The sequence below is a fragment of the Sarcophilus harrisii genome, chromosome 2, assembly GCF_902635505.1.
Source record: "Sarcophilus harrisii chromosome 2, mSarHar1.11, whole genome shotgun sequence".
NCBI lineage: Eukaryota > Metazoa > Chordata > Mammalia > Dasyuromorphia > Dasyuridae > Sarcophilus > Sarcophilus harrisii.
In genome coordinates, this window is record NC_045427.1 from 134,902,456 (window position 1) to 134,930,355 (window position 27,900).

The 27,900-nt window shown below is 36.6% G+C and overlaps 1 protein-coding gene across 1 annotated transcript in view; it reads left to right on the top strand.

Annotated features, from left to right (window-relative positions):
- The first annotated feature begins 900 nt into the window (after positions 1-900).
- Positions 901-27,900, top strand: part of PIWIL2 (piwi like RNA-mediated gene silencing 2) — a 74,029-nt gene continuing 47,029 nt past the window's right edge. The window contains 11 exon segments of the mRNA XM_031950873.1: positions 901-986; positions 988-1,071; positions 5,631-5,870; positions 8,095-8,182; positions 8,330-8,474; positions 9,013-9,213; positions 10,584-10,694; positions 23,768-23,885; positions 24,970-25,094; positions 26,514-26,594; positions 26,938-27,051. Coding sequence (XP_031806733.1) covers positions 924-986; positions 988-1,071; positions 5,631-5,870; positions 8,095-8,182; positions 8,330-8,474; positions 9,013-9,213; positions 10,584-10,694; positions 23,768-23,885; positions 24,970-25,094; positions 26,514-26,594; positions 26,938-27,051 — 1,370 coding nt within the window. The 5' untranslated portion in view covers positions 901-923.

Sequence of the window (27,900 nt, forward strand, 5' to 3'; positions counted from 1 at the left end):
AGGAGTTAGCTGTAGTTAGGCTTGTATGGAAGGGGAAAAAAATGCAGAGCAGAATTGATTTAAAGGGGGGATGAAAGGAAGAGCAGTATGAGTGAAAGCATGAAACTTAGAGGTCATAATGGAGTTTGTCTGGAACATAGAATATATAAAAGGAGAATACCCATCGAGAAAGCTGAAAAGCTGCCCAGATTGTAGAAGGCTTTGAATGCCGGAATAAAATTATACTTTCTTCCTAACTTCATTTAATCTTTGCAGCCACTCTTGTGTCTGATAATATTACTGTTTCACGCATGAAGAGTTGACAACTGAAGGACTGAACGGTTGTCAAAGCGAGATTTCCAACCCAGGTCTCCTAAATCCAAAATCAAGACTCAACTGGAGGATGAAGAAGGGAAAAGACTTTAATAACTAAAGAGCCCTTAATCTTAGAATAAAATTGGGTTTATGAGTTGCCTCGTAATGGTACGGGTTCTGTTTGCCAGGCAGGAAGAGCCGCATGATCCCACACCACTCGCCACCGTAGCACTCATCCCCCGGCCTCTGCAGGTTATTAACACTCTCTGCAACGACCCTCCCTCTTCTTGGCCATTTCCTCGACCTCACCCCGCCCTTACCGACGGGGCTAACCGACTTTTACAAACGCCTGTGAAGCTTAAACAATATTTGGGCGACCTTTGCTGACACCCCCAACAAAGGAGTTTGTTTTCGAAAGCTATTATATGTAAGTGGTGTAGCCTGTACCGAGTTTCAAAGTTACCATCAAACCCTGAATCTCTTCCCTGCCTTCACACCCTTTTGGTCTAACCCAGGTAACTCGCTGGGATAGGTGGGAAAGAAAGATAGCTTTCCCCCCATTCTTCTCCCCTCCCCAAAGAGGGGCCAATGAGAGGCCCGGCAGAAGTGAGTGGCATGCCTCAAAACCAATGAATGGAGTCAGCGTCCTGATTGCAAACGTTAGCTCAGGAAAAGAGAAGGAGGGGTCGGGGGTGGAGTGGGAGGAGGAGCGGCTCCTTCGCTAAAAGGAGTGAGAGCCGGTGGGGAGCTCGAAGCACGAAGCTCTCTACCGAACAGGTCAGCCATTACCCGGCCCAGTGAAGGGCCCCGGGAACCCGGCTTGTGTTGGCGAAGCTCGGCAGGTGTGGGAGGTGATGGTGGCACCCGGGACTGGGATGCGGGGGGCAGAGGGAAGAGAAAAGGGAGCGGGGGGGAGGGGATTGAATCCCTCCACGAGCACGTGGCGCCTTGGGGGTGGGGGGGACTCCCTGGCCTTCTTCCTCCATCTCCTCGCCAGCATGAAGACCCCATCCGCCGGTGTACCTCTGCGTCTCGCGACTTCCCTTCTCCCGCTCCGATCCCCGCGGCCCCTTTTCTGCCCTCCCCTCCCCCACCCATTCCCCTTTACCTAGGAGAGCCAGAGAAAGAGGGGTTTCGAAGGGGTGAAAGAGCCCCTGCTGGGGGCGACCCGAGGACTAGAAGACTGTGAGGGGAATGGAGATGGTTGAGGGAAGATAGAAGCCGAAGAGAAGACAGGACTGCGGGGCAAAAGGAGGGACACTGACCCTCGGGGAAGGGCATGACCTGAGCCCGGGTCAGGAGCGGTTAGCTTGTTGCCCAAGATCCAGAGAGGACCTTAGTTTGAGAGTTGGGGGAGGGGAGGGGCCTTCGAGATCATTTCCACCAACCTCATCTTACAGATGAGGAAACCAAGGATTTAAGGAGGGGAAAGAGACTTACTTAATCTTGGGATAGGAACTTCCTTCAGGAATATTTGAGCTACAAGACTACATCCATTTCCTCTTGCTCCTTACACAGATGAGGAAATTTAGGTACAAACTTCAGAGCCTTGATTTTGATTTACTTAGATTCCCATAGGAACAAGTGGCCTAAGGGGAATAGGGATTTGAATCCCCGAGTCTTCAAACCAAACTTTTAAATGTACATCACCCAGAGTTTCTCTATACAGCTGGAATTTTGATGGATCTGAAAGGCTTTCTTGCAAGATTGTGCCCAAGTCAAAATTGGGAAAGAAATGTGTGTTTTAGGGAACTTGAAAAAAACCCACCAGATTTTTATTGCTCTTTTGTTTTTACAACAAATCCATTTCCAAATATTACTCTCCTCTCTTCCCTGCCCAGTGAGCCATTTCTTTTAACAAAGAATAAAAAAGAGAAACTAAGCAACACAACCAAGCATGACACTGAGCAATATTTCACCACCTATAGTATCCCTCTGTAAAGAAAAGAAGGCACGTTTTTTATTCAAATTAATCTTAATTTTCTTCCTATGTCCAACACTCAGAGTGCCTCTGTCATTATGATTAAATGATGTTTAGGGTGTTTTTTCTCTTTCTACTTAAATTATTATTGTCCTTATTACTAATTGCTTTATTACTGCTTTCCTACCTGCTGTTTCAGTCTGAATCACTTCATATAAGCCTTCTTACTTCTAAGAATCCTTCCTAGTCATAAGTCATTAAAGCATGATAGAATTCTCTTGCAGCAATATGCCATAGATTCTTCAGCCATTCCCAGTCTGAGGAATATATACTTTGTTATCATTTCTTTGCCACTACACAAAGTGCTGTTATCATAAACATTTTGGTGTCTGGAATATTTCTGTCTTTGACATCCTTGGATCATATGTCTATAAATAGTATTCCCAGGCATGGGCATTTTAGTCATATTAGTATAATTACATAATTGCTTTCTTGAATGGTTGGACTAATTCACAGCATCACAATTTTTCCTATAGTTCCTCAAACGTTGAATATTCCCATCTTTGTCATTTTATTGGGTGTGACATTTGAAACCTGATTTATTTCAATTTACATTTTGCTTATTAATTGATTGGTAGAATCTTTCAGATAGTTTGTTAGGCATTATGGTGTACTAAATAGAGAGCTGGTCTTGGGAAATTGCAGGAAACCTGAATTCAAGTACTACCTGTGACTCATGTTGAGAGAGTCTTAAATTATTGAGGTGGCCCACCTATATTGGGAAGAGTTTGTCCACCTAAGAGTTCCTGCCCTAGTAAAATCACAGTTCTAAACTCTACCCTACTTTTTAACATGGTTAATAAGTTTGCAATTTGAGGGGAACTGTTGATATCCTTTAATCACTTATCTATCCATTATTCCTCCTATTTGTTACATTCTTAGTTAACCAGGTTCCTCATATACTGTTGTCCCTCTTATTTTCCCTATAACTACCCCAAGATCAGATACCTATCCTCGGGTTATTATTGAGTTTCATGTTTTTTCTTCTTTTCTTGCCCTCCCTTGCCCCACATAAACAACTGAAATTGCGATCATTGACTTGTTCTGTGCTTTATTGCCACAGGACCATGTTTTTTGCTAGGTGACTACCAATCAGTTAAAGTCTCATTAGATTCCATTATGTGCTTCTTGTACACTTGTAGTAGGGTCTTTCAGGAGATGATGTCTTACCTGAAATGAGTGTGTTTAATAGTAGTAACATGAAATACCATGGCATGTATGGGACTTATTTTTTAATAACTTTTTAGTGCTGTTTAGATTTTTTTTTTTTTTTTTTACTATGTTCTTATTAAACTCTGAAAAGAGCATTTTGCTTGTAGTCAGAAGACATCTAGGTTTACATCCCAGCCCTAGTCCTGTGGTGGGCATAACATGTAATCTTTCAGAGCCTGTTTTCTCATCTGTAAAATGTAGATACTTGTCCTAGCTTCCTAGTAATAGTTCTGACTGGCTGTGAGCCTTTAAAGAGTTGGGTTAATTTAAACTGCACTTTGATATGTTTACATTGGGAAATAAGGGTGGGAAGTAGGAAGAATTGAGATAAAAGGAAGGCCCAGAGTTATTATTGGGACAGCTAGGTGGTAAAGTAGAGATGAATTTTCCTGATTCCAGATTGAATGCTTTATCTTCCAGAATTCAAAACTGACTTCGGACACTTATTAGCGTTGTGACCTTGGGCAAATTAATTAACCCTGGTTGCCTCAATTTCCTCATCTATAAAATGAGCTGGAGAAGGAAGTAGCAAACCACTCCAGTGTCTTTGCCAAAAAAACAACAAAAAAACAACAAAAAAAAAAAACCCCACACACACACAAAAGAAAACTGGGCCACAAAGAGTTAGACATAACTGAATAACAAGAGATATATACATCTGGAAAGATAAATGACCCAGCTGTTACAAATATCAGGGAAAATAACTGGGCTTTTGTTAAGGGATTTAAAAATTCTCTATAGCTCACATATATATATATATATATATATATATATATATATATATATATATATGTATATGTATATATATATATATGTATATATATATATTTTTTAACCAACTTAACCATATTTATTAGTGTCATGTAGCTGATACTTAGGAGTAAAAGAAGTAGGAGTATCAGGAATCTGAAATCAGCAAAGTCTTTTTAAGTTCAAATTATTTACTACTTATGCTCTTACCTCTACTCCAAGTTTTTTTTTCCTTTTCTTAAAATATGGGAATCTGAATTTTTTAAGCTTTTTCAAACTCTTCCCTAACTACAGACCCTTATTATATTTTGCAAGACTTTTTCACGAATAACAAGTACTAGATTCAATGTTGAAGCAGTTTGTTAACAGAGGATCTTTTGAATAATACAATTTTTTGAGGCTTTGTGGAAGTTTTGTGAAAGGAAAAAAAAAGGAGGGACAGGAGAAAACCTTGGGGAAGATTTTCTAGCAGGGGGCATGATAGAGATGATGAATCAACAAAGGAAGTAGAGGAGAAAGAGGAGAGAGCCCGTGTCATGAAAAACCAGAGAGAAAAGAATGCTCCTGAGATGATGCTCAATAGTGTTGAATAAATTAAGAAGTCAGCTGAATCAAGAAGGATGAGGACTGAATAAAGAGCAACAGTGCTGACAATTAAGAGATGGTTGGTAACTTGGAAGAGAAATTGGTTCAGTTGAGTAATGTTGGAAACTAGACTGCAAGGGTTAAGGAGTGAGAGGACAAGGAAGGGGAACAAAGAGCATAGACAACTTTTTCAAAGTGTTTGGCTAAGAAAAGGAAGAAAGATAAAGGATGATAGCTTAAGGAGAAGATTGAGTGTGGTGAACATTTTTAAGGATGGGGAAACTTGAGAATGTTTGAAGTAGAAAGGGGGCTAATAAGGGAAGTTGAAGATTTGGAGGTAGGGATGAGAAATGAGATTACTGATTGTTATGAAGACTGAATGGACAGGATAAAATATTCCTGTAGAAAGGACTCTACATTCTGGAGCTCAGAAAACACAAATAGCTTCCTTTTGTCTCTAAGATGAAATACAAACTTCTCTATTTAGCTTTTAAAACCCTTCACAATTCAGCACTGACCTGTCTATCTTCATTGGACATTATCTCTCTCCCTACCATCTTCCATCCTTATGCTTGTATTCCAGACACTTAACCAAATGCCTCACTAAAGTAAGTTTTTAATATGTGCTTGTTGATTAACTGATAGTTTGCTCTAAAATGATTTTGGATCCACTCTTAGAATAAGAATGACAGGCAGCATGGAATTGGGGAGGAGTTTGGGGAAATTGTGACATTTCTTATATTCTTATGGACTTGTTTTGAAGGGTTAAAATGAGTTAGGAATCTTTGTATCTTTAATTTGTGGACAGGTGATTAACCAAAATAGGATCAACACCAATGTCCTCTACAGCCAACCAATGGATCCTATTCGACCTCCATTCAGAGGAACTCCTCCTTTTCATTCACTTCCAAGCATGCGGCTGCCAGGAACTCGACCACATGTTCCCAAACTTATGGACACAGCTGTGGGTAGAGCAGGGCAGGCAGTCCAAGGCAATTCATTTGGGAGGTCAAAGGAACCAAGCCTACAGTATGAGCAATTGCACCAGGTAAGAATACAGGAAATCCATTAATACTGTTCTTCTTGTCTAATTGTGAACATACTTTTTGTCCTGCTGTTCTTGAGTTTCTAACTTTAGAATTTAATCATGAACATGAAAGTGATTCACAAATAGGACACTGATATTTGTATATAACCACTTCCCTTTGGTGCTTTTCCAGATTTTGTAAGAAGTAGTTTTCAAGACAAATCAAGACATGATCACTTGCTGCTTTCTAAGTTCTTCTCCCCTCCCCCCTCCTCCCCCCGTGTTGTTAGCAGTATAGTGATGGTGGCAATGGTTGTTATCTTTACAGTGTGCCGACATTGTAGAGATAATAGTTGCCAACCTACTGAGTTTTGGGTTGTTTATTATTTTGATAAGGGCAAAAAGCCCTTACTCCTTAAGGGAAAGAATAACGTTTCCATTGTTTACATTTTTTTAAGGCAAAGTTTATTTGAGTTATAAATACTTAGTATCTTTAAGCCTTTGTATATATGATAAAAGGAACAATATTTGCCTACATAAATAAAACTCAAAAGAATTTAGAAAATCAAGGGAAAATCAGATTAAGCCATTAGGCAGCAGCATGTAAAATGTATTATTGTTTTGCAAAGAGACAAACATTTTCCAGTAATGTACGATTATACTCAAATTGTTTGAGGTCTCACTATTCATATGGTATATGATGTTGACATTATTATAGTATAGTAAGTTTAACATGAGACAAGGAATTTATAAATGGAATGGTAAAAACCTTGTACCCATTGAGAAACTATAAGAAAAATGAAATCTTTGTTGTTCTTAAAAAGTCAGCTTTACTGAAAAGTTGATAAGAAACTCAGAACTGCATTTAGGCTATTTCCACTTCCCCCCTTAATTTCTTCTGTCTCAATAATTGAAGAAATTCATAAAACTTAAATGAATTTTTTAAAAGTATGATTTTTTTTGTATTTTCTACTTAATATATATGGCTCATTTTACATATTCCAGTCAAGAGTTATATAATTCCTTTCTCTTACTAAAATTATTTTGCATAGATATTTTAATCTGCCCTGTTTGAAGTGAATAAAATTTTTTCTAGATAATACAAAGATTATGGGGTATGGAATACAGTGGGAAGAACACTGGTCTATAGAAATCAGGAGATTTGTTTTTTGGTCTTGACTGCTACTTGCCATGTGACCTTGGACTAAATAACCTCCTTAGGCCTAATTTTCTAATTCTAAAACAGAAAGGTGGCTGAACTTAGATACTTGCTAGCTCTAAAAGTTTCCATAGTTCTATGAAATATGTTGGAGTTATTTATAGAACTAGAAATAAAGTACAGGTCTTTTCAACAGTATATTCATTCCACCTGTGCTGGGTTCTACCTTAGATATTGTTATTTAGTTGTCTCTGAACTTATGACCTCATTGAAGGCTTTCTTGGCAGAGATATTGGAAAGGTTTGCCATTTCTTTTTCCACCTCATTAAATGCCCAGGGTCACACAGTAGTATAAGTTGTAGAGGGCTGAAACTCTTGAATCATTGCACTGAGGTTGGTTCAAGCACTTAGGTCTAACTACTGATTAGACAATACTCTATGGGCACATGCTTGGAAAATGGCCCTTCCCACTATCTTGTGCTGGCTAATGATTGGTGTATACAGAGGATTGTAGGAGGGACTAAGGGGTGGAATAAGACAAGCTAGGGGCACTTTGGCAGTAGATGAGGGAGAAGGCAGTTGTGGAGATTCTGCTTCCTGCGTCTAAAGACCAAGAATAAAGACTAAGGACTTTTGCTTATCCTGACTCCAGCTGATTTCTAAGGTATCCTGGGTGCTAGCGCGGTTGTCACAATAAGTGACTGAGGCCAGATTTGAGCCCACAAAGATGAAGCTTCCAGACTCTAGGTCCATACTCTATACACTGTACCACTCTAGTTGTCAGTATAGTTGAATTTAATATAATTATTCCCAGTTTTTTTCCCTCTTCATAATTAGCTACTTTTAAATTGTCTTTTCATGAAATACTACTATTAGACAATTGTCTAATAAGGTAAATTGGTTGTTTCCCAATAGGAACGCTACAAAGAGATTCATGCTTTTATCCTTCAACCTTATAATACTACCAGGATTAAATAAAGAAGTTACAGGACTTTTCATTTCTGCCAGAAGCTTGAGAATATCACTAGTAGTTTTGGCTCTTAAAAATTTTCTCATTTGATAATTATTTATCATTTGTACTTATAGGAGTCTGTCGGTTTGCCATCTATGTTCCGTGGGTTGGGGTTTGAGACAGCACCCCGTTCCCCTTTGAGAAGAGAGATACCAACTGTAGGTAAGTGGAAGGAAGGCTAAAAAAGAAATCATGGTGGTTTGCTTTCTCTTTTATCATCTATGTAATTTCTATCTCCAAAGAAATCTATCATTTAGAAAATTCTTTTCAGCCTATAACTCTAGCAAATATTTGATCCTTTTTATTAAGGTAGAGGCATTTTAGGCCGAGGCTTGAGTTTGGATATGGTGTCTAAAGGCCAAGAAGAGCTTCTGAACCAACCAACCTTCCCAGGCCCTTTGGTGTTGGCAGCTGGGGACAGCAAGATGGCATCAGTCTCCCTTGGTTGGAATAGGTGCGTGTTGTTTAGTTCTCAGACAAATTTAAAATTCAGAAAGATAATTTAACTGACTTTGAGAACAAAAAAATTTTTTAAGAAGGCTTGATCTACCTATCTTCATAAAACTGACTTTGTGATAATAGACCTTAGGTATTTTCTCAGAATAGCAGGTAATTGCATTCTTTTTTTGCCCACTAAAAAGAGGGGAAACGTGCAGTTTTCTGATAAGACAGTGAATATGTTTTCTATCTCTCTTAGAAAGTCTAATTCTGATTCTTAAATAATTCTTCAATCAAATGAGGTACAATGGTGTATCACTTGTAATATAGGAAGTGATATAGACAGTCAACACCAAAAGTAGTTGGTGGATGTGATTTTGCTCTGCTTTCATAGTATGTTCTGTTGTACATCACTGTCATCTGAAATTTATTTTCAAAAACTGCACTCAGTTCATTTTGTAGACTATTCTAGGAATAAATTAGATTTGGAAGTGACAAAAATTGAACATATAAAAGTACTGAATTTTTTTTTAAATTAATGTTTATAAATTCAGGACACTTGGAAGAGGGAATTTGGAGGTTCCTTTGGGAAGACCAACTATTGGCCTAGGCAGAGCATTATATAAAGCACCAAGTGATTTATCATCTCCAGATACTTCACTGTTACCATCATCATCATTACCATCACCCAAATCCTCGTTCCCCCTCTATCAAGATCACCCTCCAGATATTCCTATTGAACAGATGGAGAAAAAGTAAGTGAGGAGCATTGTCTTTGTGCCTTATGATGACTGGAGGCCTTTAGTTAATTTCTATGTTTAGACCCAGGGAACTTTTCATGAGACCAGAATCCTAGTAGGATAGGTAATATTTTTTGGTAATTGGAGAGTTTATGTGATTTGTAAAGAAGAGTAACAAATAATGAAAGTTATTGGATAACAGTGCTAGATAGGGGAATTATGATTCACTCTTTCCCCTCCAGTTCCAGCTCAGATTTAACAGGACAGTTCCCTTTATTAAATATTTATGGAGGTTTTTTTTTAAAAATTTTAATTGGCATAGTATTCTCTCCACTAATGAGTATTTCAACATCTCTACATTTTTAGTAGGTATCTTCATGCATTTTTATGGCTAAAGAAATCATCACCTGTTGATGATCCTCTCCAAATTTAACTAGTCCCATCTGGTCCTAGGGTGGCATATATATGGTCTGCAGGCCTGTTCCTGAACTCTTTCTAGGTTACCTAGGTTTAACACTGTGGCAGTATAGTGGAACTTATAGAGGGGCAATTCCTTATCATAACACCAAATTGGAGAAGTTAACTGGGGGAGGGAGGAGAACATTATTAAAATTCTTCTTTGTGAGTTTATGCTTAAATCCATTTAAACTTCTAACCATAATACTCATAAGGCTAGCGATTCAGACTGAACCTGTTATTTCATTAATAATGTGGAGCTCTTAGATGAGAAAATTCCCTTAGGCAGTGCAGATTTGCATCATCTCTGTATCTTATAGTTTTATTTGTCTAGAGCATTGACAAATCAAATGCCCATGGTCACACAGCCAGTTTGTGTTTGAGATTGGACTTGATTCCAGTTCTTTCTGATTCTGAGACCAACTATATATATTCATTATGCTGTGTTGCCTCTCTGTAATACTCAGATAGAAAAGGCAGTACCTGCTTCTGAGTACATTGGCTGTACTCTAATGGTCTTTCCCTCTCAGACTTTTGTTTTGCCTCTCTCTAATGTACTTAGCATGTAATAGTGAGTCAGCAACAACAATATAGCTATTTGGACTTGTATTATCCCTTTGCTAGGCTGTAAGCTCTATGTGGGCAGGGAGTGTTTTTTTGTTTGTTTTTTTTTTTTGTTAACTTTGTATCCTTTAGAGTCTAGCATGATAGTCCACTTATAGTAGGTGCTTAATAAATACTTGAGTTGAATTTTCAAAACAGATTCTGCTAAGAATGTTTCTTCTAATATTGTGGTTCAGAACTTACATCTGGATGCTGTGATTTCTTCTGGTTTTTAGATATCTGAGAAAAAATCATGAAATGTTCTTACTTCCTCCAGCTTGTCTATTTTTGTGTTGTTTTTTTGGTGTGTGTGTATTTTTTCCCAGAGAGCCCCTTGTGAAACAAGGATCAAAAGGAACCCCTCAACCTTTGGGATTGAACCTAGTCAAAATACACTGTCAGAATGAAGCTGTGTATCAGTATCATGTGACTTTCAGGTAATGGTGAATTTTTTCTTTTTTGCTCCTTCTAAAATGGAAAATTATATTATGTGCAATTCCGCAAATCTTGCCTACACTTTGGTGTGATGTGGGGCAGTGAAATAGTAGACCATCAGAAATTATAGATTTTACTTTATATCAAAAATCTTTATTGGCTTCCTTCTTTTAGGAACCTAGATTATTTTTCCATTCCTACATCTTAAAAATTAAATTGTTATTAGTTTTTTCAGTATGTCTGGTCATAAGGTGATTTCTTTGATTTCCAGTTTCATGTATGAAACAGTATAAGAAAAATAATTGATATCTGTTTGTGATATTTTTTGTTTATATTAGTCCCTTGCCCTGGATAGGTAGGAGACTAGCTCCAAAGTAATGGAGAATTAGAATAACAAAAATGTGACCTGTCATATGCAACAGAGGGGATTAAAAGAGAGGACCTGCCAGTCTCTTGAATTATTGGGTAGTTTGGGAAACCCAATTTTAGAAAAGACAGGAATAATGAAAAATTAGGTACATATAGGAGAAATGGAAAGAGTCCTTATATAATTGCTAATGTCAACCTTGTTCTTAAGTTCTGAACATCTTGCTTTACTGTGTGCATTTGTGTATACATAGGTGCCTGATGGCATAATACAAAAGTTTCTTTTTCTCTCTCAGAACTGAAATAATTGATCTCAGGTCAGCAGTCTGAAGTGCTGCTTCTGTATACCACAGAAGATCAATGAAAGCTGATTATAGTCTCCGGTCTGGGGGAATTCTGACTATTCCATATCTAGAGTTTGGTCAAACCTGTAAAATATTACCTACTAAATGGACCTGGGGCTAGATATAGATTCTTTGCTACAATATGGCATATTATCTATTACAAATACATTGCCACAGTTTAAGCACCTTTCCCTATAGGTTGAATTGAATTGGTATTTGTTATTAAACTAACAGTGTAGTCTAATAACTTGGGTGAAATGCAAAGGAAGTGTAAGGCAATCTCTTCCTTTAAATATCTTCCAATATTATCGGGAGAAATAAGATGGTTCAGTTAAAGAATAGCTCATTCATAATCCTTATCATTAGATGCAATATAAGCACAATTCTGCTACCTGCTGTCAACAATCCTGGACCATTTTCATCTCTGTCCAAACAGTTGGACTATAGACCTCCCAAGTCAGCTAATTCATACTATCCAAGTCTCTAGTTTGGAGTGTTGAAACTATATTGTAGGCAGTAAACTGCTTCCAGTATATCTGCTCTGTACCACTTTCTGAAGAGCTTTTGGTTTGTCATATAGTCATTTATGATCAAGCGCCCAAAAGATATGGTAAAGATAGAAAGTGTGATGAGAGGTCAAGGGAAGATGGAAGACATCTGTGTATACAAAATTTGCGAGGAAAAGTTTTATTTAAAAAGGAAGGCTTGATATGAAAGATAAGAAGTGAGGAGGCCCTTGGAACTGCATAACAAATAATATTACAAAAATGGGGATAAATTGGTGTAAGGGACAATGAAAAGGTCAATTTAAGTTGGAGCAAAAAATTTCTGTTAAGTGTGGTGAGGTTGGAGAAATAAAAGATAGTCTGACCTCATGCATTAAATATTAAAGAGGATAAAAACATTAAAATTTGCCTCTTTTACCTGGCAAAAAAAAGAAAATAGTTTGACAGCTAGAATTCCCAGTCTACTCAACAAGAGACAATTTTTGATAACATTCTAGTCATGATGATGGAATGAGGTTTTTGAAAGGACCCAGATTATCCTCATCATACATTCCCCTAATCCCCCCAAAAAAGCCTTACAAATAAAGGTACTAAAGAGAAGAAAAATGGTTTAAAAACTAGAAGAAATTAAGTTATCCAAAATGAATGAACCAAGAAAAATCCTGATAGTTTTAAAAATAGCATAAAGCTACTAAACCAGCTTAAAGTACTACAAACAATTTTGATGGAAAAAGACCTGAGATGAGATATTCTTAAATGTCTTCAACTGACTATAGGACACATTGGAGAAAATTTAAACAAGTCAGTGTGAATAGGAAAATAATAAGGCCAAAAACATAAAGATTTTAAAAATCATGGGAGGAAACAGAGCCAACAAGTATTTTAAAATGTTTTTTAAAAATGGAAGGACACAATGAAAAAAATCGCCAATATGAAGAATACAGTAGGAAACCTGAATCAATAGATTCACTCAACACATTAGTGTGGGGGACATTTATTGAAGACCAGTTGTGATATTCAGAGCGTCTATAGAATTCAAATCTTGGAAGATCCAAAATTAAAAACTTTTACCTCAGTATAAACTCTTAACATTCTAATAATAGGGAAAAAAAGCTATTTCAAGCTATCACAAGACCCACAGAAATTGTCTGTCATAGAACTTTAATCAGGACTACAGGAATACTTTTCAAATAGGGAAAAGAGACAACGGAGGAAATTAGAATACAGTATCCATAAAATTAAGAAGCATTGGCCATGAACCCTAAATTCTCTACCCAAAAAGAAACTATATATATTTTTTAAGGTGATGAGACTTAAAAAAAAAAAAAAGTTTTAAAAGTATGCCAAAAGTCACATACACTTTAAAGAAAATTTCCCCAAATGAGCTAAGATTACCAGCCAGAAAGATGAGTTCTTAATTAAAATAATATACCCTTCTCAAATCGAGACAACATATCTGTTGCCATGAATATGAAAATCCGTATTTAGCATATTGGTTGTATCATTTGGACCATTGACTAAATGATTAAACTGTTAGGAAAGCATTTCAAAGAAAAAAAGGGTAGAAACTTCTATGTGGCAAGGCATTCTCTAGGATACCAAGAACTACCCCTCTGACTTGGATTCAAAAATCCTTCTCAAAATGGTGCCACCAGTCCGTCCCCCCCCCCTTTTTTTTTTGCAGTCCAGGAGAAGATGTTTACATGTTCACTTTTGGATTGAATGCTAGAAAGTCAGCTTTTACTAAACTCAAGTTTGGGCTAATATAATAGAAGATATTGTAAGCCTTAATAAAAAAATTTTTTAAGGAAAATTAAAGTAACAAAGTATTTAGAGCTTGGGTTTCCAAGTAAGACTACAGTGATAGTTCTACCTTCTGGACCAAATTTTTTTTTTTTTTTAAATTTAATAGCCTTTTATTTACAGGATATATACATGGGTAACTTTACAGCATTAACAATTGCCAAACCTCTTGTTCCAATTTCACCTCTTACCCCCCCACCCCCTCCCCTAGATGGCAGGATGACCAGTAGATGTTAAATATATTAAAATATAAATTAGATACACAATAAGTATACATGACCAAAACGTTATTTTGCTGTACAAAAAGAATCAGACTCTGAATTATTGTACAATTAGCTTGTGAAGGAAATCAAAAATGCAGGTGTGCATAAATATAGGGATTGGGAATTCAATGTAATGGTTTTTAGTCATCTCCCAGAGTTCTTTTTCTGGGCATAGCTAGTTCAGTTCATTACTGCTCCATTAGAAATGATTTGGTTGATCTCGTTGCTGAGGATGGCCAGGTCCATCAGAACTGGTCATCATATAGTATTGTTGTTGAAGTATATAATGATCTCCTGGTCCTGCTCATTTCACTCAGCATCAGTTCGTGTAAGTCTCTTCCAGGCCTTTCTGAAATCATCCTGTTGGTCATTTCTTACAGAACAGTAATATTCCATAATTTTCATATACCACAATTTATTCAGCCATTCTCCAGCTGATGGACATCCATTCAGTTTCCAGTTTCTAGCCACTACAAAAAGGGCTGCCACAAACATTCGTGCACATACAGGTCCCTTTCCCTTCTTTATAATCTCTTTGGGATATAAGCCCAGTAGTAACACTGCTGGATCAAAGGGTATGCACAGTTTGATAACTTTTTGAGCATAGTTCCAAACTACTCCTGGACCAAATTTTTTAAGATGACCCAATCTGTGTCTTGATTTTTTAAATAATTAAAACATTTAATCTGTATAATCACAACTTTTTACTTCAAAATGGTGTCAGTCACCTATAGCTACTACCTTCTCCAATCCATACAAATGCTAACATAATCTTTCTTTGAACCATGAACCATGTCTAAAAACCTCACCTAGGGGATAAAAGACAAGCTCCTTAGTCTGACTTTTAAGACCATTTGCAATCTCAGACCCCTCTTTTTAGATTTATTCCCCTTCATGGCAGGTAAAAAGGACTCCATGACTGCTTACTTCTGCACCGAATCCATTCCACGGACCGAATGCATTCCCTTGCACCTCCTGGTCTGGCTCCCTCAGGCCTTCCTCCTTTCTCCTCTCAATTTCTTTCACATTCCGATTACTTATTTACATGTCTGGTCCCTCTCCTGGCATTTAAGCTACGGTCCCTGTAGCCTATGACTAGCGGGTTTCCTTGCACACCAGTAGGCACTGAGCCGCTTTCCCCAGCTCACAGCCGCCTGCCCAGCATGGCGGGGACTTTTTCCTCTCACTTTCTTGACATAGCCAGTGAAGATGCCCTCTCTCTGCTCAGGCCTGAGCTGCTCTCCTCTGGGCCTGCTGGATCCCCTCCCCCACGGGCTCCCCCAACCCCCATTCCCCAGGGCTCTGTCCTCCAGGCCCCCTCGGAGCTTCCTCCCCCCTCAGACCCAGCCCTGCCCTCCTGGGGCCTCCCCTCGCCCGGTCCCAGAGACTTTAGGAGCAGATGCTCAGGACTTCCTGGCCTGGGCCTCCTACCTTTCCTGGCCTCCTGCTGGCCGGCTGGCTGGTGGCCTGCTGCTGCTGCTGCTCACACTCAGCCTCGCCTCCCGCCAGCCTAGAGGGCTCTGCTTCTACCCTCCTTGTACCCTAGCCAGCTCAGGCGCCATCTACTGTGGGACAACTCGGGTCCTCCCACTGGGCTTCCCTTCCGGTGCATTCTGGGAGAGGCCACCCGTCTGCTCTGTACCTCACTGTGGTGTTGGACAAATTGCCTGGGATGGAGTTAAATTTTTAGATTTGTTTGGTTCTGTCAGAAACCTCATAATGTCTTACATCTTTAAAAACACTTTGAATGTGCAGTTTCCTTTTGCTACAATCATTTAGTTCACACAGGTAGCATTGAAGCCATATTTTTATCACATTAGATAATAATATACCTTTCAAACAGTCTTTTTTTTTCCCCATGTCTAGCTTTTGTTAAGGCCCAGAGGGTTTCAGTGAGGTTTAAATCAGACAAGTTCCTCAGCTGTTAAATTATGTTTAACTTTATTTCTTAGCTTTTATGATGTCTGGCATGTTATGATGCTGGGATATTATGCTTCTTATTATGCCAATATTTATCAGAATTCATCATTCCCTCAATGAAGACAAGCTTTTTCTAGGTCTGCAGGAAATAAATATAATGGAGGAGAACTCCCTAAAATGTTTTTTTGGATAGGTACTTTATAGTCCAGTGAAGATGCCCAGATCTTATTAGATTACCTGGACTTCTCACAACAGAGAGAGTGACTTATACTGTATAAAAGTGATTTTTTACTAGACCTTTTCTCAGTCTTCAGTACTCAGGGATCCCTTCCCAGCAACAAACATTTTTTTCTTTATAGCAGTTATTTTTTAATTGGTATTCTTTATGTTCTTCTAATTTCAAGAAACCCATGCCATCCCCAAGAAGCAAATAGATGAACAGAATCTCTTTTCTTATCCTCCCACAACCTCTCCCCACTTTTGGGGGGGCAGGGAGGAAGAACCTTTATAATAAATACACACAACCATACACAAGCAAAACAGATTTCCACATTGGCCATATCCCAGAAAATATCTTACTCAGTATCCCAACTCACCACTTCTCTTTTTTAGGAGGTTGGTAACCTGCTTTATCATGGCATTCTGGATCATCATTGCATTAATTAGTGCCTTTCAGAGTTATCTGTCTTTATAATGTTGTTTTTATTATATAAATTGTTCTCTGGGGTTCTGATCATTTCAATCTATAGCAGTTCTCACAAGTTTCTCTGAAATCATCCCTTTTGTCATTTCTTATGTGATAAGATTATTCCATTATATTAATGAATCTCTGTTTGTTCAATCATCCCAGTAGTAGCCATTTTTTAAAACCAGCAAAAGAAAGAAAAGAAACATACACCATAGGCACAAACTCTACCCCCCAACTGACAGAAAACTATCTAAAGGTGAGAAGGATGTCAAATGTTCTGAATTGGGCTGAGTGTCATTAGAAATAAGCACATACATGACCATAGCTCTCACAAAATGAAACCATATTAAGATGATTACTCCTCCCAAGTAATGCACATGCACTCTCTATCAATGTTGTCTCTTCCATTAGAATATAAGCTGTTTAGGGGCATGGACTCTTTCATGTTTGTCTTTTTATTCCCAGCATTTAGCATAGGGCCTACCTACTTTAGCAACTTATGTTAACTGGAAATATATTATCTCCTTCCAATCTCTTTTGTGGCTTCATATTTAAATATTTTTGTTTTATTGGTCATAAACAACATGTAAGCTTTTTAAAGTTTGATTTATTCCCTCTGCATTATTTTATAACTTTATAATATTCCTTTGTAATTTTTAATAAGAAAATAATTTCTCCATTTTGGTATATCATTGCAATTTGTTCAGCCATTTTCTAGTTGAATTCAGTCAAATATTTATTAAGTGTGTACTATGTGCCAGCCAGTATGCTTAACACAGGATATAAAGATGAACAGTTCTTTTTTTTTTTTTTTTTTAATTTTTTTTATTTAATAGCCTTTTATTTACAGGATATATACATAGGTAACTTTACAGCATTAACAATTGCCAAACCTCTTGTTCCAATTTTTCACCTCTTACCCCCCCACCCCCTCCCCTAAATGTCAGGATGACCAGTAGATGTTAAAATATATTAAAATATAACTTAGATACACAATAAGTATACATGACCAAAACATTATTTTGCTGTACAAAAAGAATCAGACTCTGAATTATTGTACAATTAGCTTGTGAAGGAAATCAAAAATGCAGGTGTGCATAACTATAGGGATTGGGAATTCAATGTAATGGTTTTTAGTCATCTCCCAGAGTTCTTTTTCTGGGTATAGCTGGTTCAGTTCATTACTGCTCCATTAGAAATGATTTGGTTGATCTCGTTGCTGAGGATGGCCTGATCCATCAGAACTGGTCATCATCTAGTATTGTTGTAGAAGTATATAATGATCTCCTGGTCCTGCTCATTTCACTCAGCATCAGTTCGTGTAAGTCTCTCCAGGCCTTTCTGAAATCATCCTGTTGGTCATTTCTTACAGAACAGTAATATTCCATAATTTTCATATACCACAATTTATTCAGCCATTCTCCAACTGATGGACATCCATTCAGTTTCCAGTTTCTAGCCACTACAAAAAGGGCTGCCACAAACATTCGTGCACATACAGGTCCCTTTCCCTTCTTTATAATCTCTTTGGGATATAATCCCAGTAGTAACACTGCTGGATCAAAGGGTATGCACAGTTTGATAACTTTTTGAGCATAGATCCAAACTACTCTCCAAAATGGTTGGATTCGTTCACAACTCCACCAACAATGAATCAATGTCCCAGTTTTCCCACATCCCCTCCAACAATCATCATTATTTTTTCCTGTCATCTTAGCCAATCTGACAGGTGTGTAGTGGTATCTTAGAGTTGTCTTAATTTGCATTTCTCTGATTAATAATGACTTGGAGCATCTTTTCATATGACTAGAAATAGTTTCAATTTCTAAGATGAACAGTTCTTTAATTGATAAACAGTCCTTGCCCTCAAGGAGTTGACATTATACAAAAGCTCATAAAACACATACAAAGACAATGATAATAAAAGACATATACATATATATATATATGATGGGGCAGAGAAGACTTCTAGACAAAGTGTTCTAAGAAAATTTGAGGAAAGAGAAAAATTTCATCTGGGAAATCATTGAAGGTTTTATGCAATATTTGGTACCTGAGCTGAACCTTAAAGGAAAAAAAGATTCTGTTAAGTAAAGATGAGAGACTATATTGAGGCATGAAAGAATCCCTCTATGAATGAACAGAGGCAGGAGATGACATGTGAAATGAGGGAACAGCTAGTCTTCCAAATCTGGAAAGAAGGGTGAAAGATAATTTGAAATAAGGAATGGGTAAGTTGGAGCTAGATAGAAGATATTAAAGCCAGGTGAAAGATATTTTCTTTTTATTTTATTTGTATTATGCAGTCAGCCATACAGTCTTTATTTAGGAGAATAAACAAGGGAGAGGTTTTGCTTACATGTAGTAAAGTATCCTTCTACTTTAAAAACAACAAAATTCTGCCTAAATTACCCTATTTCTTTGTATTTGGGTTTTTTAATAATACCACAGACATATCCCAATATCACCCCCTTGTTCCATATAGTCTTCCCTTGTCACAGTGAAACAAATTAAACAAAACCATTTAAAAAACAGATCATAGCTGATGGGGCATATCAATAATATTCCATTTTTCAAGTGAGATCAGGAAGATGTGTTTCAGCATTTGGCTTCTGAAACCAGTATTGGTCATTGCCTTTAATTTTAGGTCAGTGCATTGGTATGCTTATATTCTCAGATAGTCCCTGCAACACTTTTATTCTCTCTGCTAATTTTATGACTATGAAATGAAACCTTAGTTTAATGTGCATCTCTTAATATTTCTTTAATACTGAGTGTTTTTAATATGGTTTGTATTTTGAAAAGCATTCATCTCCTTTCAATATTTAATGGAAAAAGTCTTAATATTTGTCAATTACCTTCATATCTGATACTTATTCAAAATATTTGATGCACTGATTTTCTCTCATTTGATAGTTTTTCTTATTTTAGTTACATTTATTTTGTTCATATAAAAAACTTTTAAATTTAATATGATTTTTGTTGTGTAGCCTTGGAGCTTTCCCATTCGCTCCCTGATTGGTAGTTCCTCGTTTTTCGGCCTTTTGGTTATTAAATTTTAATTCATATTTATGCATTATATGTCATGGTTTCCCATCCTTCAAGCACTTAAAACAAAATTTTTGAAACCGAGACTCATTAGCCTTATTAGTGTATTTTATTTGAAGCTGTGAAGCAAATAAACAATGATGTGCAGTATAAGTTAAAGATAAAGAATCACTGAGGAGACTGTTTTAGCAATTCTCAAAGTAACAAAAGCTTCAGTGAATTCTGAAGGGATAAATTTGGACAAGGAAAATTGATGGGGTTTGATGATTTGGTCTGGTATTAGAAGAAGTCAAAGATGACTTCAAAATTTCTAAGTCTGTATGAGTAGACAATATTTGAAACTAGAGGGTAAAATGATTTTAAGTCAGCTCTTCCTTTCTCCTCATGTTGCCCTTGTGACTCTTCAGACTTTCTTTACCAAGTCATAGAAACTTCTTCCTCTTGGAATCTTATACCATCTCTAGACTTTTCTCATTGAAAGGACTCTCTGGGCCCTAGGACATCTGCTTTATGATTTACTGGCTCATTCCAGAACCATCATTTCAAGGAGAATGCCCAAGCATTCATTCATCATCCATCTTCAGGCTACCATCCTGATTTTTTGAGCTTTTTCTTGTCGTAGAAAGCCTTCATCTCTTTCCTTCTCCTATCTCCCTTCAGGTGTTGTCTTCCCTCATTAGAAGCCAAACTCCTTGAGGATGGGGGCAGGATCTGCTTTTATGCATATTATTATATTGCTAGCATGTGACATAGGGGCACTTAAACCAGGGTAACCAGTAGTAATATTACATAAAAGTATTTTTAAAAAACTCTTTAATCAAAGACTTTATAGGTGTTAGGGTGAAATTGAAGATTGCTTAGAGAAGACCAGTAAATTTGGGAGCCAGGTCTTTCCTTCAGGAAGAAACTGGGTAGATTCAGGGGCATATGATGTACCAATATGCTGAGTGGAAGAAGAATATTCTAAGGCCTTATATCTCTAAAATAAAAGGCATATTCTTCTGAGAGTACGAATTGAAAAAAAAATCGGAAAGCATTTGGGAATTTAAGGAGAAACATTGGTAACAGTAGCTACAGTGAGTATACTAGGGACTCAAGAAGAGGAAAATAATAGAATTGCTGAGTATATATACTTATAGTGGACTTCATTACCTTGGGTAGAATACAGGACATTTTGTGCCTGCAATTTGGGGGAAGGGTTGACTTATTAGTCCCTTGAAATAATCCTTCCAGTACATGAGATTTCAGTCTTGGTACAATTTTGTTGAATTTTCCAGTTTGAATATCCTTTATGATCTTTTCTTTTTATCTTTGAACATACTTCACCCTTTAGTTTGGAAGGCTGGCAGGCTCAAAGAATTCCATCTTTTGTGTTCAAAAATTTGGAACTTCAGAGGCCATCTAGGCTAGCCCCCTCATTTTGCAGGTGAGGAAAAAGAGGCTGTGGGAGGTTGAGACCTGTCCAAGGCCTATACACAGGTAGTATCAGAGATGAAATATGTTCTTTCTCTCTATAATGCTGCCTTCTTTGTAGTATTTTGGATATAATCAAAATTATTAAATGTGATACCTTTGGTCCTAGAGTCAAAGGAATTTCATAGGCATCTGCCTGGTTTATTATAATAACTTGTAATTTGTCCTTCTTTCATCCTTTCAGATCATTCCTTCTTTGACACCGACGCAGTCATGTTATGCCCACACAAAAATCTTCAGTGGTCCCTGCTGCTTAAAGGGTCGAGTTCCAACTCTTTGGCTTGACAGTTAAGGATCTTTAAATCTCAGGGCTTCCTTACTTTCTAGGCTTTTCTTTCTCTGCTTCTTTCCATAAACCCTGTGCTTCAACTACATTGAACACATTCAGCCTTGTGCCTTTGTTCACACTGTTCCCTATGCGTGAAATGCTTTCCCCCCTTTCCCTCTACTCTTTTTGAAATTCTACCCTTATTTCTGAAAACTCAAATGTGTCTCTATCCTAAAATCATCATTGATCTTCCTCATCAGAAACCAACCTCCCTTCTCTAGAGCTTAGGTATTACTTCATACAGTATTCTATTCTGCATTGTAGTATGCTTTGTTATAATTATTATGGTCTACTTTCTGTTTACTGACATATTTTACCTCACTTTTGTTAATTTAAAAAATATATATATATATATAATTTTATTTATTTTTCTGAGTCAATTGGGGTTAAGTGATTTACCCAGGATCACACAGCTAGGAAATGTTAAGTGTCTGAGATCAGATTTGAACTCAGGTTCTCCTGACTTCAGGGCTGGTGCTCTATCCACTGTGCCATCTAGCTACCCCCAAACTAACTTTTAAATTGGAATGTATCATAGGACAAGGATGGTTCTGGACATAGGGGAGGAACTAGAATTGTATTTAGTGAGAAGTGCTTCTCGTTGCCCTACTCTGTGACCCATCGCTGATTCCTCTCTTGTGACTCAGTGTCCTCTGAGCACATTGCCTTACCTGCTTTCAGTCTCCCCCTTCATAGAGCTGCCATGATAATCTGCCCAAAGCTCATTCAACAGTCTTCAGTGGGTCCCAATTATCTGTTCATAATTTGGCCCCAACATACTTTTCTAGGCGAACTTCATATTCTCTTCTTATTTTTCCTTTCAATTCAAACTGGCCTACTTGAGATTCTTTGAACCTGACATTCTATCTTTAATCTCTTTGCTCTTCCCCTTTTCTCAGATACACTTTCTTCTTCCTAATACTCTTAGAATCCCTATCTTCCTTTAAAGTTTTCTTCTATTGACCCCCCTCCTCCATGGTATGTATTTTCTAAACCACCACAGTTTGTAGTGCTATCCTTGCAGTTTCCTGAAGGCAAATCAGGTCAGTCTCTTCTTGTTTAAATCACTTAACTCATTGGGTGACTGTCTTCCCAGGCTCTCAAACTTGCATCATAGCTTCCAACTTGACTCCTCACTAAATTTCAAACTACCATACCCCTTCCACCTCATATCCAGTCTGTTGCCAAGGTCTGTCAGTTTTACCTTTGCAACATCTCTCAAATATGTACCCTCTCTCCTCTGATATTGTCCCCACCTTGCTGTAGGCCCACTTTACCTCACAACGAGACAATTGCAGTAGCCTGCTGGTTGTCCCCCTGTCACAAATATCTCCCTACTCCAGTCCATCCTCCATTCAGCCATCCAAGTGATTTTCATAAAATGCTCATCCAGTCCACGTCACTCCCCTATTCAGTAAACTTAAGTGGCTCCCTATCATTTTCAGAATAAAATACAGAATTATCTGTTTGACATTCAGTGACCCAATCCCTATCTACCTTTCCAGTTCTCTTACACTTTCCCTAGCCCTAAACATTACCATCACATAGTCTTCCATTCAGCAATAGTGACCTCTTGCTGTTTATCAAACAAGATACTCCATCTTTTACTTTGGCATTTTCTTTGGCAAAGCCATCATGCCCTCCTCACCTCTGCCTTCTTGGCTTCCTTCAAGTCCCAGCTAAAAACCCAACTCCTATAAGAAGCTTTTCCCAGTGCCTCTTAACCCCAGTGCTTTCCCCCTGTTGGTTTCCTGTTTTTCAGGATATGGCTTATTTGTACATAGTTATCAGCAAATTGTCTCCTCTTTCAGATTATAAGCTTGAAAGTAAGGACTGTCTTTGCCTTTCTTTGAATCCCCAATGCCTAGCATGGGTCTTGACACATAATAGGTGCTTAATAAATGCTTATTGACTTATTATCCTCCCATATTGCTTTATTATATATTTTGTAATTGCTTTTCTAGTATGTGTTGTATTTCCCCCAGCTCCTTGAGAAAAGGAACTTTTTTTTCTTTCCTTTCTATTTTTGAAGATACTTGCACATAGAGGGCATTTAAGTAGATGCTTATGGAATTGACTGTTTTAATTACCTTTATAACCTAATATTGAGCTTCACATGTAAATTAAATGAATGTCATTTGCTTGGTTTCTGATTTTCCTGTTTAATTATGAATTTCACAGAAAAGTTTTATCACAGCTTTTGTCATAAAGGTGATTCAGATTTTTGTATAGCCACTAGATGGGGCAACGGTTATGAACATAACTGCCTCATACTAGTGATAATGTAAGAAATGCTTCTTTTTTCACTCATTTTGAACTTTTTGCATGATTCCTAGCCCCAATGTGGAATGCAAGAGTATGAGGTTTGGCATGTTGAAGGACCATCGATCTGTTACTGGAGATGTCACTGCTTTTGATGGATCCATCCTCTATCTGCCCATTAGACTTCAGCAAGTGAGTCATAGTCATTGTTCTTCTTCCCCTCCCCCCCCATATAATAGTATTTTCTTTTTTCCAAATATATGTAAAGATACTTTTCAACATTCATTTTTGTAAGATTTTGAGGAGCAAATTTTTCCTTCGTCCTTTCCTTCCCTCCATTCTCCCCAAGAGAGCAAACAATCTGATATAGGTTACACATGTGCAGTTTTGTTAAACATATTTTCACAGTAGTCAAGTTGTGAAAGAAAATCAGAATAAAAGGAAAAGAAAATTTTAAAAAGTGAAAATAGTATGCTTTGACCTGCATTCAGATCCGATATTTCTTTCTCTGGATGTGGATAGAATCTTTCATTATGATTCTTTTTGAATTGTCTTGAATCATTGAATGGCTGAGAAGAGCTAAATCTTTATTAGTTGATTATTGTAGTGTTGCTGTTACCAGTGTAAATTGTTCTCCTGATTCTGCTTACTTCGTCATCAATTCATGTTAAATCTTTATAGATTTTTCTGAAATCTACTAGCTCATCATTTCTTATTATCGATAATATCCCATTACATGCATATACCACAATTTGTTCAGCCATTCCCTGATTGACAAGCATCTCCACAATTTCCAATTCTTTACCACTACAAAAAGAGCAAGGTGTTATTCTTTGAATGGAAATCTTAATCATATGGTTTGGAGTCATGTGGTGAGAAGACCTGTAATCCTTGAATATTTTATTTGTAAATTCCCAACAATTTTTGAGAAGACTTTGTACATAATAATTTGGAAGTTCTTATAAGAATAGTAAATTCAGATGTACCTTTGTGCTCTAGAAAAGTGGTTGAAAATTTTTGCATCCAGGAATTGAGGCTATTTTGAATCTATTTGAATACTACAGTACTCCTTCAGCTCTTGATTATGATTTTTTAATACTTAGGGAATGTGGGTAATGTTTAAATAATCTCTTCTGGAGCTTAGGATTTTTCAAATCCAATTGAGGTTTTTGCCTAGTTATGTTTGCTATAATTCATGTGTCAGAAACAATTGGAATATGTTAAGGCTTAGGAACTTGTCATTTAAAATTTTCATTTAAGTTTTATTTCTTGTTAGGCTGTTGAGTTGAAGAGTCAGAGGAAGACTGATGGTACTGAGATCAGCATCAAAATTCAGATGACCAAGATCTTGGAACCCAGCTCTGATTTGTGTATTCCTTTCTACAATGTTGTTTTCCGGCGGTGAGAATTAGTCGGGAGTGAAGGAGTACTTGTTTCCCTAGAAATATTAGACTATCTAGACACTTTTGCTCTTTTAATTTATTTGTCTTCAGTCTTTCTCTTAAAGTTAATATTAATGTTCTCGAGGAAGATGTTTTTTAGCATTACTTGCAGCTTGGGCTTAATTTAAAGTTTCGAACAGTTAGAAAGGATGACACTTATTCTGTCTTAGTTAATGATTGTATTTTCAAAAAGCACTAGGCCCAATAAAGAGAATTAGGTCTATCAAAACAGGTTTTGAATTAGGTAAGAAAACATGGGTCTTTCGAGTTCTTGTAGAGACTTTGAAATTAATATACATAAAGCACGTGTGCGTGCTCACGCGCACACACACACACACACACACACCCCTCTACTGTTGGGAATGGTATATTGAAATATCTACCACAGTACTTCTCCTTAATTATGTAAATTTTTCCTGGAAATTAAAAAAATTATTTTTTGTTATCCTTTATGAATGTATATCTACATCCTCTTTCCCTATACATCAATGCATTTCTTATAAATATTTTTAGAAGAGTAGGGGGGAAGTAGTTCAGCACATTATCCATGCCTTACACTATATTTTTGGAGATTTTAAATGACTGCTTTTATTTGCTTTCTCCATTTTAAGAATAAATGTAATTTTCATAAGATCATTTTATACACTATCTATTTTAAGTTTGGTAGAATACCATTTCCATTTTCTTTTTGGAATTGGGAATAGCTTTCTTAATTTTTGAGTAGAGGAAATTTTTTTCTTTGCCAAAGAAAAAAAATTGATGAATTAAACACCTCAAAAGTAAGTGTTCTTCTATTTTTTTTTTTTAGTAATAATAGTAATATTGTACAAAGTAGAGAAATAAACTGAATATTTTATGGAAAATTACTAGAAATGAGATTGCACAAAAATATATATCTCATTTTATTATGGCAAATTTTAGTCATGAAGTTACACCAAATACATACATACATATATACATATATGTATATATAATATGTTAGTTTTATTGAACTGCTTTTTTCCTCTTAAAATTATAAATTATCAGGAATGATTTTCTAGATAAGAGAATGGAGAAGGTTCTCAATAAAATTAAGATTTAGATATATATATATATATATATATATATATATACACACACACACACATGCATGCATATATGTGTATTTGTGTGATGTATGTTTGTATGTATATACATGCATATATATACACGCATATGAACACAGATATGCACAAACACACCTCCTACTTTAAAATGAGTACTAGTACTTTAATTTAGCTTTTGGAAATCTGTTTTAATTGTATAAAAGTTGTTAGTTATGGGACAGAGGAAAGTCTGTTAGTCTTGGGAATTAATTGTTTTCTGATAGAACACTTATCTTGAAGTTTTCTTTTGACAGGGTAATGAAACTTTTAGATATGAAACTTGTGGGAAGAAATTTCTATGACCCTTCAAGCGCTATGATACTACAACAGCACAGGTTAGTAACAGATTCCTCTTTTTTTTTTTTTTTTTGAGTGCTCTTCCCAGATTTTTCCTATTTAGACTTTTGTTGATATAAAAACAGGATGAATAAAGGAATGTTGATAAATTTATAAAATCTAATCAGATGCTTTCCTTTGAAACTTTAAAAATGAAATCAAACTGATTTTAGATTTAGCTCTCTCAATGACTACATTCTGTCATTGTTACAAGAGAGCAGTTGTTTTTGGCTAGTTGTCATTATTTTAAATGTAAGGATAGATGTGTTAGTCTTTCTCCAAAATACCCGGATTAAAGGGTGCTTATTTTTTGTTGTTGTTGTTTGTTTTTTCCTCATTTAGGTTGCAGATTTGGCCAGGCTACGCAGCTAGCATTAGACGCACAGATGGAGGACTATTTTTGTTAGCTGATGTCTCCCACAAAGTCATTCGAAATGACTCGGTGTTGGATGTTATGTGAGTGGATGAGATGGTGGTACTGGAAAAAACTATTCAATTTGACAATTAAGAGTTAATAATGACCTTTAAAGAAACACTATATGTAATGGTGGTGAAGATAGAAGCTAGATGACAAAAAATAAAAGGTTGGATTGGTAGGATGATATGGAGAAGTAGGTAGCAGACCGATTCTCAGTTTGGCAGTGCTTGAATAAAAGTCTGATAATCCAAGGATTATAGAGTTCATACATAAATCAACTCTAGTCTGAGATTTATTCTCATCAAAGGATGTTATGGTTTTTAAAAGAATTTTAAACCAGCAACAATCATATGAAAAAATGTTCGAAAATAATGAAAGAAAATTGCATTAAATGAACTTAATTATCATTTTATACCCATCAAGGTGACAGAGATGATAAAACAAAAAAATAGTATTGGGACTGTTTGGGTAAGATAAACATACTAATGCACTATTGGAGTTGTGAGTTAGTCCCAACCATTTTGGAAAATTATTTGGAATTGTAAGAAACAAATTACTAAATTGTTCAGACACTTTGATCTATTGATCCCAATATTGGGCCCCCAAGGAAATGGGGGGGGGGGAAAGCTTCCCTACATATCAAAATATTTGCAGTGATACTTGTTATGGTAGTGAAATACTGGAAATTTGAAAACAGATTACCGTTGATTGGTGAATGATTGAAGAAACTGGTATATGAGCAGAAAGTTACTGAATTGTAAAAAATTACAAATATGAAGAATTCAGAGAAATAAAGGAAAGAATTAGGAACTAATGCAGAACACAGTAAGCCAAAGTAGGAGAATTATATACAAATAAGAATTACTAAAACAATGAGGATGAAAATG